Here is a 12,588-nt window from a genome sequence, read left to right on the forward strand (position 1 = left end):
TGATCCCAGTGGTATCAAGCATCGCTTCGGGCTCCTTGCTCAGCCGGAAGCCTGCTTCTCCCTCTGCCTGCCACTTTCCCTGCTTGTGTTCTCTTTCTGACAGATAAATAAAATCTTCTTAAAAAATAATAAATAAATAAAATCTTTAAATAAATAAATAAGATGTAAGTTATACCTGGCTATCCCTCATCATGGAAAAAATGGAATAGAACTTGTGGGCTTGTCATAGTAAACTAAATTGTGTACTTTAATTTTTTGTATTTTGTGTTAAGGTTTGTTGGTAAGGGGTGACAGCATAGAGACAGAAGGTATTCTTTGAGTACAAGGTGCCTATCGACAAACAGTGCATTCAGGCATTCAGCAAAGGGCCTGGCAAAGGGTCGCTAACACTGACTGAGAACTCCCCACATTGTCACCTGCAGAACTGATCCATGTTGTACTCACCATGTGGGGTGTGCAGAGAAAACAGACACTCTGTCAGGATTTTAGATATATAATAATCTTAGTCACTGCTGCTGATTTTTAAAATTTTAACTGAAAATAATTTCAAATGTACAGAAGTGTTGCATAAGTGAAAGTAGCACAAAGAACACCTGTGTACCCTTTATGAGGTTCACCTGCTGTTAGTATTTTGCTGGTGTAGATGTGTGTCTGTTATTTTATTCTGCACCACTCAAGGGCGAGTTACATGCATTGTGACTATTTACCCCAAAGTCTTCGGTGTACATTTCCTAAGAACTGGTACATTCTCTCACATAACCACAGTACGGTTGTAAACGTCAAGAAATGTAATAGTAATAACATAATACTCTCCCTTTAACCTACCATGTGTCTGTATTCTGGCTTGGTGAGCTGCCGCAGTCACATCCCCTGCAGCACTTTCTCCGTCTGGAAGTGAGTCTAGGCTCATATATTCACTTGTCCCGTCTCTCTAGCCTCTTTTATCCTGAAACGTTTCCACAGCTTTTCTTCATGGTTAAGTTCAGGTTCTTCATTCTTGCCTGGAGGACGGCCCGGCGGCGCCCCTCTCTCAGGGCTGCACAGCTGAAAGCTGACGTCCATTTCTCCCTCGCTGGTGAGACTAATGGTGAGCGCCCATTGAAGAGTTGTCCAATTTTCCTCCTAAATAATTCCCACTTTACGCTGTTTTATCCTCCCTTGCAGTCCCTGAGCAGTCCGTGAGGGGACACTCTGTGCCCAAGTCCAGCTCGGCGTCACAGTTGCTACTTCGATTTAGCGTCCAGCGTTGCTTTTGGCCTGATTCAGTCTTCACTATGACGGGTGGTAAAAAATGATGATTTTCTAACCACAGCACTCCCTCCGCATTTTTATTGTCGTAGAAAACACAGAACCACCTTAACCATTTTTAGGTGAACAGTTCAATAATGTTAAGTATGTGTATAGTGTTGTGGAACGATCTCCAGAGCTTTTTCATTTTGCAGATCTGAACTTTAGATCCAAACAACAAATCCCCTTTCCTCTTCTGCTAACCACCATTAGAGTTTGTTTCTATGAATGTGACTGCCCTGGGCACCTCACCCAGTATTTGTCTTCTCAGGACTGGCTTATTTCATTTAGTCTAATGTCCTCACAGTTCACCCATGTTGTAGCATGTGACAGGATTTTCTCCCTTTTAAGGTTTAATATTCCTTTATATGGATATATTAATTTTTAAAAATCTACTTAGCTATTTGATCATAATTTTAAATAGTCTTATTGACATATAATTCACTTGCCATACAGTTCACTGCTTCTGCCCGCCCTCAGTACTCTGCTACAAACAATCTCTCTTCTTCCCCATTTATGTACTACCTATATGAACTAACTTTTTTTTTTTAAGATTTTATTTCTCACAGTGAGCACAGGCAAGCAGAGTGGCAGGCAGAGGCAGAAGGAGAAGCAGGCTCCCCACTGAGCAAGGAGCCCAATGCTGGACTTGATCCCAGGATGCCGGGATCATGACCTGAGACGAAGGCAGCCGCCCAACCAACTGAGCCACCCAGACATCCCTGGATTAACATTTTTTAAAAAGAATTTATTTGACAGAGCACAAGCAGGGGAAGCAGCAGAGGGAGAGGGAGAAGCAGGCTCCCCACTGACGAGGGACCCCAATGTGGGAATTGATCCCAGGACCCTGGGATCATGATATGAGCCAAAAGTAGACGCTTAACTGACTAAGCCACCCAGGTGCCCCTATATGGATTCCTATTTTTTAGTGGTTTATGATATATTAATATTTTTAAATTTTCAAACCTACAGAAAGGCTTGTGAATGTAATAAAAAATATTCCTGTGACTTCACCAAGATTTTCCAAAATGTGAATCATATTTGTCTTATTCTGTGTATAATATATATAATTCCTTCTGAACTGAAATTATTCTGAGACTAGTAAGTACCAGACATAATGCTCCTTTAAGCCTAAATACTTCATTATCTTTTTCCTAAAAATAAGAATATTCTTTTACATAATTGCAATTCAGTTATCAAAATCAGGAAATTAACATCATACTGTTTTTATAGACCTTATTCAGATTTGCCAATTGTCCCATTAATGTTTTGTTTTCTTTAAAGATTTTATTCATTTATTTGCAAAAGAGCATGAGTGGGGTGAGGGACAGAGGGAGAAGCAGACTTCCTGCTGAGCAGGGAGCTAGACGCAGGGCTTGATTCTGAGACTCCCGTATCATGACTTAAGTCAAAGGCAGGCACTTAACTCACTGAGCCACCCAGGTGACCCTGTGCTTTTTTATAACAAAAGAGAAAGGGTTTCCCCCACCCTGTGCAGGATCCAATCCAGGATCTGAAACTGCATTTAGTGTCAAATCTCTTTAATTGCTTTTAATCTGGGACAGTTCCTTCATCTTTGTCTTTCATCATCCTGACTTCTCTAGAGCATAGAGGTCATTGATTTTGTAGAATATTCTTCAAGTTTGATTTATCTGATTTTTTTTTTTCATAATTAGATTCAGGTTAGGGATTTTGGCAGGACTAGCCTAACAAGAGTGATGTTGTGCCTTTTTATTTATTTTTTTAAGATTTTATTTATTTATTTGACAGAGGGAGAGAGATCACAAGTAGGCAGAGAGGCAGGCAGAAGCAGGCCCCCTGCCAAACAGAGAGCCTGATGCGGGGCTCCGTCCCAGGACCCTGAGATCGTGACCTGAGGCGAAGGCAGAGACTTAACCCACCGAGCCACCCAGGTGCCCCATGCCTTCTTAATATCAGGAGGCACATGACACCTGAACTGTCCCATTGCTTGTGATGGTAACTTTGGTCAGTTGATTGAGACGGTGTCTCCCAGGTGACTACAGTATAAAATTACTATTAGATTTTTCCCTTTGTAATATTTTGTGGGAAAAACATTTTGAAACGGTGTAAATGGCTTGTTTCCATCCAAGTTTCACCCACTAATTTAGCATTCTTTGCATGAAATATTTATTACTATGGTCATTGCCAAATGGTGGTTTTTCTCTTTCCTCAATCCTTCTACATTTATTAGTTGACATTCTACTGTATGGAACGGCTTTTTCTTTTCCCTCATTTTTTATTTGTTGATATGTATCATTGTAGACTCTTGGAATAGTCTTTCCAGTACTTTGTGTACTGGGATAAATCGGAAAATTCATCAACTCCAAGCAAATCAGAGACTGACACTAGCTGAATCAAAATACAGCCATCCCTTTGGGATTCAGCCTATTTATATTTTTTTTTTCTAAAATCCACAAAAACTAAATTTGTGTTTAATCATTTAAAATAGAGGCTGTAAAATAAATTTCATAAGTGAACATTGGGAAAGAACTATTGGGAAACAGAAGTACTGGGAAAGCTATTTGTCTATAATCATTGAAGCTTCAGTTTAATAAAATTAAGCCTGAAAATGTTAGTAAAAATTGAAATTCTTAACAGCCTAGCCTTCTGAGATGACTGTCTATGCCACTGTGCATTCTTTTAGTAGTTTCAGCCTTTTGCCTAAATGTATATCCTTGAAATCTCTGCCACAGTTCAACCTATAGACTATTGACATATGTGATTTTCCAGTCTCCATAGGGAGGTGAGAGGGAATTGGTTAACAGGAGGTTGTATCTGTGACACAATCCACTCCATAAAATGTTATCAAAAATTTGTAAAATGCACATGGACAAGACAAAGGAAACAACTGTAAATCAAAATGAGAACTGTTGAGTATGTTAATGGGATAGGATTTTCTTCCTCCTATGTTTAATATTTTGTAATTAATCTTTAAACACCAAGTTTACAAATGTAATGTTCCTGCAAAGTGGGAACAAATGTTACTTTCACTTTTGGACCTTACCTGAGAGACTTCTATAAATTATCTGTTTATAAGACAATTACTGCCTGCCTGTTCATTTTTAATCATTTCTCAGAGCAACATAAAATTACTTACATAGAAAGGACTCAGCAAACCACGAGGTATCTGCATTAATTAGCTTTTCAAAATTATCAAGGAGGGACGCCTGGGTGGCTCAGTCAGTAAAGCGTCAGCCTTGGGCTCAGGCCATGGTCCCTGAGTCCAAGGAGTCGCTTCCGCCTCTCACTGTGCCCCTCCCCTGCCCCCACTTGTGTCCGCTCGCTCTCCAATGAATAAAATCTCATAAATAAATAAAAATAAAAGCTAGCATCTTAAGAGAACAAAGTAGAGGTATATGGCATTAAAAAAAATAAAGTAAAATCACGTAAATGGTATAGTAATATGATTTTAAACACCTGAGATTCTTAAATGTGTTTTTTCTTCTTTAATAGCTCCCAACAATGGTAACCAAGACATGTCAGCCTGGTTCAATCTATTTGCAGACTTGGATCCACTTGCAAACCCTGATGCTATTGGACACTCAGATGATGAACTTCTCAATGCTTGACTGAAATTATGTCGTCAATTCAGTGGCCTTGAGACTTCAATTTTTCAACATATTGCCTTTGTGGAAAGGAGTTTATATTGTAACCCATACACAAAAGCATCGTGTTTGTGAATCTAACAGTTTTCAGCCAACTTTAAAGAGATGGTAAGGACTACATTTGAATAGATTAAGTATTTCTTTAATATCTTGGATTTGCAGCTGTTGATAATATGTGGAAAATATTATGAGCCATTGAGTCTGAAAGAGATACCAAAATTTATTTCAAAATAATAGCTAGGAATACTTCTGTAAATAAGGAATTGGGCTTATTTGGAAAGCCGTATATGTGTAAGTTGCCTTGCTGGCTGTGAGAATTCTGTATGTGGATGAAGACAGCATGTAAATTGGGTTGTGATTTGGGGGTGGTTTTTAAATAAAACCATAGCAGGGGGAGTTTTCTGTTGTGGAAAATAGCACTAGAACCAGAACAGTTTTGTCTTTAGTTAGAAAAGTGGAGTAAGATTTGAGAACTCAGTTCGCTTTAATGAAATCACAGAGAAACTTGGTGCTTTTCTCCACTTGGAGGCTAAAATGTAGTATTACTTAGTTTTTTTCCTTCATAGAAAATCATGGACACCCCTCAATTCCATTACTGAATTTTCATGGCAAAGTAGCAAGATGATGTGTTTGCTAAATCTGTCTTCTGCAGAAACTCATAAACCCATCTCCTAAACCCCAAGAATGGCCAGTAATATTCAAGACATTGTACAGGTGTCTTCAGCCTGGTTTCTCACATGTTGCTACCACAATGTAAAGTACTCACGTTCTTTCTGAAAAGAAAGCAAGGGAAGGATGATCCCTAAGCAACTGGCAATAGTATTCCTGAAATTACCCAGAAACTTCTATCTGAATGAGGGAAAAATTCTAAGCTTATTCTTGTACATATTTGTATACTTATTACCTATTTCTTGACACGATTTAATCCAGATTTCTTTCCTGGCAGTCACAGAAGGCTCTACATGACCAATCAGAAAGGGTCTTATTTTTCCACTTTTCCCTTTCTGTGGGTGACACCTTCTGAGGCTCTATTTGATTACTGAGGAAAATGGTTACCCTTACTGGAGGGAAGTTAGTCTAAGCCAGTGAACCCAGAGCCACTGGATATACATATCACTTAATTTCCTGTTCTTTTTTCTTGCCCAGCCTTCGGCTTTGAGGCAGTTCTCCAGGTGTCTTATTTTTATCATCCAGTCCATTATATCTCCTTAAGGGAACATTTTAACTAAAGTGTTCACAATAGTTTCCGTGTGCTCCTAGTTTTAAACAAACAGGCTTATTTATTGTTTACAAGAGAATGGCTTGTAATGTCCAAGTCACTGTAAATAGAACATTGTTCGGAAATGCACCAGAGAGGGGAAAGTACAGTCCACCCGAGCCCTGCAGGAGGTCACTGGTGTGGGGCAGCATCGCACAGGCTGGAAAGATCTTATCTGAGAATCAGAAACACGGATTCAGGAAAAGGTTATGTAGTCTTTTCATGCTTATTCTTATTTCCTTATTTGGTTATCCTTTCAGTCAGAAGCATTTTTTACCTCTTCCTTTCTAGTCAGTGAAGTTCTCCAGAAGATTCAATCACCAAGGGCTGTGATCACAATCACAATCTAAATTCTGTACCTATGGTGACTCTGTACTGTCAACTTTGAACACTTCAAAAATAATGCTAACTTTGGATCTCGAGTTGGCGCCATTTTTCTTTCACTAATTTTCTTTCACTAATACATTAGTTCAAAAATATTTGTGTATCTCCTTCACATGCATGCGAAGCAGTCCCTGTTATCTCAAAGACACCTGAACACTGAGGAAAACCACTTTTCAAGCCAGAATCCCTGTCTACCAGTGTATTCACACTGCACTCAATTTCCAAAGAAAAAAGTCCTCAAAAAAAAAAAAAAATACACAATAGATTTTTATTATTCAGTTTAGATTCTCTTAACATTTTTTCTCTCAGAGTATATAGCTGCCCATTTGATCCAAAAGCAACATTAACTGTCTGAGCAAGTTCAGTTATAATTTCAACAAATTGAACAACCCCATTTTTGAAGAGCACATTGAAAACTGTTGTTAAAATGAAGGTAACCATATTTTTTTAAGATAAATTATTTGACATTCAGTCATCTAGAGGCCAGAAACAGAAATCTGGCTATATTATACTAGACTGCTAATATAAAGGAAACAAACCACCTATTCAGTAGGGAGTGAAGGAAAGACATGAGAAACATAGAGTAGAAGGGTGATCGGTTGCTATTTGTTTAAATCCAGATCAAACATTCAGTAAGAAATAGCCTTAACCAAAGGTAGGCTGAGAATTCTTTCAAAGTAAATGGATGTTTTTATATTAAATGGGGGAAAATAACATCTCCTTTTTATTACCAAATTAAGAATGCATGTAAGCTCAGAAAAGCCCCGGAAGAACTAAAATTTGTCTAATCTTTCTTACGACCACTTAACAAGTGAGACGGGAATACCAGGGCATATTAAGATGAGATCGGTGTAACTTTGTATTTTTTGAAATCTTTCATTACTTGTAAAACATAGCTCTGATGTGGTTAGAAATGAACTGTATTTAAAAAAAAAATAGGCTTCAGTATTTGCACAATGAAATTCAGTGTTTGTATTTCAACGATGGATATTTATTTCACATAACTATCTTTATAGACCATCTGGAAATGCAGAGGTCTTACAGCATAAGAACAAAGGAAGTTTGTGCTCTATTTTCCTGAGCCTCTTTTAATAAAGATTACAAGATGGCATAAGACATAAAAGTTGATTTCCTAAAGTATTCAATACAAATCCAATTATTGTTAACCTATTAGAAAATTCGGGTTTTACCTCAGGACCATAGTATTTAAAAGGTAGTTTGAATTGATACAGATAACACAGAACGAAAATAAAACCAAGGCAATGAATATCTTTGTGAGACTCATTCTTTTTAACTTACTTCATACAGAAGGGATGTTATAAGATATGGGAAATAACAGAATGTGCTCTTTGTGTAAATATACTCAGTAACAAAAATACAAACAATCAATATTAAAATTTTGAGCCTAGAAACAATAACCAATGAAATATAAGCACAGTATTTAACCTGATTTGCTGAAGGTAGGAATAAAAAGAAGCCAGAATCAATCTAGTTTATATCTTCTTCCATAGTATTGTCAGGCCCTGTGTTTTCTTACCGTGAGGAATGAAGCAGCCCCAGAATCTTGGGATACTGAAATTAAGCTAGGAAGGAAATACAAACTTTAAATATTAATTCAGCAGTATTGAAAGTAATGCACATAAAACATACAATGGTAAGGTATTTAAATATGGCAATAAAAACCTATTGAACAGGATGGGTCACATTAATTTGCCGACCATAAAATATCTCCTTCTTATGTGTCATTTAAAAAGACTTTTAAAAAGTTGAATTAAAAACTGTCCTTGGCATTTAAACATGATTCTTCATTCAGTGGTATAAGGAACCAATCAATGTCCAAAGAATAAATACAAAAAGGAGATCCAGGTGGTATTAATAGGTAAAATTTTGAAGTGCATGTTTTTACATTAAAGGAAAAAAGCTTCCTTTTCCCCATATCAAGGTAATACCCTCTCATTTAAGAAAAACCATTCACAACCCTACCATCCAGGATAACCGCTATTAACATTACACACTGTTAATTTAGAGTGCCTTTGGCCTCACATATAAATTAAATTGATCCAGGTGATTCTGTCTTCTGTCTGAAATGAGCATGCCTAATTAAGATTAAAAAATTACTTTTGACCAGATCCATCTAAATACTCCCGTAAGAGGCTCATTTCTGACTGAAAGACACCTACATTTTGAAAGTGAGGGGATGGAGAAACATTTATCATGCAAATGAATGTCAAAAGAAAGCTGGGGTAGCAATACTGTATATAGACTATTTTTTTAAGTTAATTTATTTATGTAATCTCTATACCCAACATGGGGCTTGAGCTCATGACCCCAAGATCAAGAGTCACTTGTTCTTCTGACTGAGCCAGCCAGGAACTCCCTGGCAAACTATACTTTCAAACAAAGACTGTAATGAGACCAAGAAGGATACTATATAATAATAAAGGGGAGAATCCAACAAGAAGATAGAACAATTTTAGGGGCGCTTGGGTGGCTCAGTTGGTTAGGCATCTGCCTTTGGCTCGGGTCATGGTCTCAGGGTCCTGGGATCGAGCCCCACGTCAGGCTCCCTGCTGCTCAGCAGGGGAGTCTGCTTTTCCCTCTGCCCGTCCCCCTGCTTAAGCACTCTCTCCTGCTGTCTCTCAAATGAAATCTTAAAAAAAGAAGATATAACAACTGTAAATATTTATGCACCCAATATTATGCACACAAATACATAAAACAGTTAACAACTGACAGTAATACAATAGCAGCAATTCACATGGATGGATGGAGCATCCAAACAGAAAGTCAACAAGTAAACAAACAGTGGCTTTGAATGGACACACTAGACCAGACGGATTTTAGACATTCAGAACATTTCATACTGAAGAGAAGAGCACACATTCTTTTCAAGTGCACATGGAACGTTCTCCAGAACAGATCACATGTTAGGCCACAAAATAAGTCTCAACAAATTCAAAAAAATTAGTCATACCATGCATCTTTTCTGACCACATGCTATGAAATCAACCACAAGAAAAATACGGAAAGAGCACAAACACATGGATATTAAATAACAAGCTAGTAGAACAATGCACGGGTCAACCAGGAAGTCAAAGAAAAAATAAAAAATTGCATGGAAACAAATGAAAATGAAAACAAAACATCTTTGGGATGCACCAAAATTGGCTCTAAAAGGGAGGTTTAGAGCAATACAGGCCTACCTCAAGAAGCAAGAAAAATCTCAAAATGCCCTAACCTTCCTCCTCTAAAGGAGCTAGACAAATAGGAATAAAACCCAAACCCAGCAAAAGGAAGGAAATAGTAAAGATTAGAGCAGAAATAAATGACATAGAAACTAAAAAAACCAGAGCAACTGGGTGGCTCTGTTGCTAAGTGTCTGCCTTTGACTCAGGTCATAATCCCAGGGTCCTGGGATTAAGCCCCACATCAGGCTCCCTGCTCAGTGGGGAATCTGCTTGTCCCTCTCCCTCTGCCTGCTGCTCACCCTGTTTGTGCACACACACACTCTCTCAAAAAAATAAAATCTTAAAAACAAAACAAACAAACAAAAAAACCCAGTAGAACAGGTCAATGAAACCAGGAGCTGTTTCTTTGAAAAGATCACAAAATTGATAAACTCTAACAGGACCCATTGAAAGAGAAAGAGGACCCAGATAAAACCACTAATGAAAGTGGAAAAATAACAACGAATACCAGAGAAATACAAACAATTTTAACAGAATATTATGAAAACCTATATGCCAACAAACTGGACAACCTGAGAGAAATGGATAAATTCTAGAGACATAAAGATACAAATGTAGTGATCTAAAGGGGCATTTGCACCCCAATGTTTATAGCAGCAGTGTCCACAACAGCCAAACTGTGGAAAGAGCCCAGATGTCCACTGACAGATGAATGGATAAAGAAGACGGGGTACATATATACAATGGAGTATTACTCAGCCATCAAGGACAAATACCATTTGGTATGAAATACCACATGGATGAAACTGGAGGGTATGACGCTGAGGAAAATAAGTCATTCAGAGAAAGATAATTATACGGTTTCACTCATATGTGGAATATAAGAAACAGCACAGAGGATCAGAGGGGAAGGGAGGGGAAACTGGGAAGAGATCAGGGAGGGAGACACACTATGAGAGATTCTTAATTATAGGAAACAAACTGAGAGAGTTCCTGGAGGGGAGGTCAGTGGGGGTGACTGCGTGATGGGCAATTAAGGAGGGCACATAATGTGCTGAGCACTGGGTGTTACACCCAACTGATGAATTACTGAACTCTACACCTGAAACTAAGGATGTACTATATGTTGGCTAATTGAATTTAAATTTTAAAAAAAGAAAAAAAAATTCTAGGAGCATATACTTACCGAAACTAAAGCAAGAAGAAATAGAAAATCTGAACAGATCAATTACCAGTAATGAAATTGAATCAGTAATTTGAAGTCTCCCAAAACACAAAGGTCCAGGCCCAGACATCTTCACCTGCAAATTCTACCAAACATTTAAAGAAGAATTAATACTTATTCTCAAACTATTCCAAAAAATACAAGAGGAAGGAAAACTTCCGAATGCATCCTATGAGGACAGTATCACCCGGCTACCAATACTAGATAAAGACAACACAAAAAAAGAAAACAATGGGCCAATATCTCTCATGAATTATAGATGCAAAAATCCTCAATAAAACAGCTAATCAAATTCAACAATACATTTAAAAACCATATACCACAATCAAGTGAGATTTTATTCTTGGGTTGTAAGGGTAGTTCAATATTTGCAAATCACTCAAAATGATACATCACATAAACAAGAGAAAGGATAAAAAGGATATAATCATTTCAACAGATGCAGGAAAAAGCATTTGACAAAGTACAACACCCATTCATCACAAAAACCCTAAACAAAGTAAGTGTAGAGGGAATATACTTCAATATAATAAAGGCCATATAGGAAAAACCCAGTTAATATCATACGTAATGGTGAAAAACTGAGAACTTTTCCCCTAAGGTCAGGAACAAGACCGAGATGTCCACTGTCACCACTTTTATTCAACACAATCCTAGCCACAGCAATCAGACAACAAAAAGAAATAAAAGGTGCCCAAACTGGTAAGGAAGAAGTGAAATTCTCACTATTTGCAGTGATACTAGAACTGATAAAAGAATTTGGTAAAGTCAGAGGATACAAAATCAATGTACAGAAATCTGTTGCATTTCTTACACACTAAAAATAAAGCAACAAGATGTGAAATTAGGAAAACGATCCCATTTACAACTGCACTGAAAACAATGAAGTATCTAACGAAAGACGTAAATGACCAGTACTCTGAAAACTAGGAAACACTAATGAAAGACATTCCATTTTCATGGGTTGGAAGAAGAACAAATATTGTTAAAATGTCTACACTACCCAAAGCAATCCCTATCAAAATACTAACAGCATTTTTCAAAGAACAAATAATCCTATAACTTGTATGGAACCACAAAAGACCTTGGATAAATAGCCAAAGCAATTCTGAAAAAGAAAAAAACTGGAGGTATCACAATTGCAAATTTCAAGTTACATTATAAAGTGTTGGTAATTAAAATAGTACGGTACTGGCATTGAAAAAATAGATCAATGCAATAGGACAGAAAACCCTGAAATAAACCCACAATTATTTGGTCAGTTAATCTTTGACAAAGGAGGAATGACTAACAATGGGAAAAAGACAGTTTCTTCAACAAATGGTTTTGGGAAAACCTGCTTCAACACGGGGAAAAAAAAAAAAAAAGAAACGGGACTACTTTCTTACACCACACACAAAAATAAACTGGAAATGGAATAAAGACCTAAATGTGAGACCTGAAGCCATAACAGTACTTGAAAAGAACCGCAATCTCAATGACATTGGTTGTAGCAACATTTTCCTAGATATCTCCTGAGGCAAGAGAAATAAAAGCAAAAATAAACTATTGGGGGGTGCCTGGGTGGCTCAGTGGGTTAAGCCTCTACCTTTGGCTCAGGTCATCATCTCAGGGTCCTGG

At 37.5% G+C, this 12,588-nt stretch overlaps 1 protein-coding gene across 2 annotated transcripts in view; it reads left to right on the top strand.

Moving 5' to 3' along the window:
- The window catches only part of ICA1L (islet cell autoantigen 1 like), a gene marked incomplete at both ends in the record, with an annotated part of 37,990 nt that extends 33,113 nt beyond the window's left edge, over positions 1-4,877 (top strand). For both annotated transcript variants that reach the window (XM_080798118.1, XM_080798117.1), the window contains one exon: positions 4,762-4,877. In XM_080798118.1, the coding sequence (XP_080654244.1) occupies positions 4,762-4,877 (116 nt within the window). The remainder of the gene's footprint in view (positions 1-4,761) is intronic.
- Between the last annotated feature and the right edge of the window lie 7,711 nt (positions 4,878-12,588).

Source organism: Martes martes, assembly GCF_963455335.1.
Source record: "Martes martes genome assembly, chromosome: 3".
Taxonomy (NCBI): Eukaryota; Metazoa; Chordata; class Mammalia; order Carnivora; family Mustelidae; genus Martes; species Martes martes.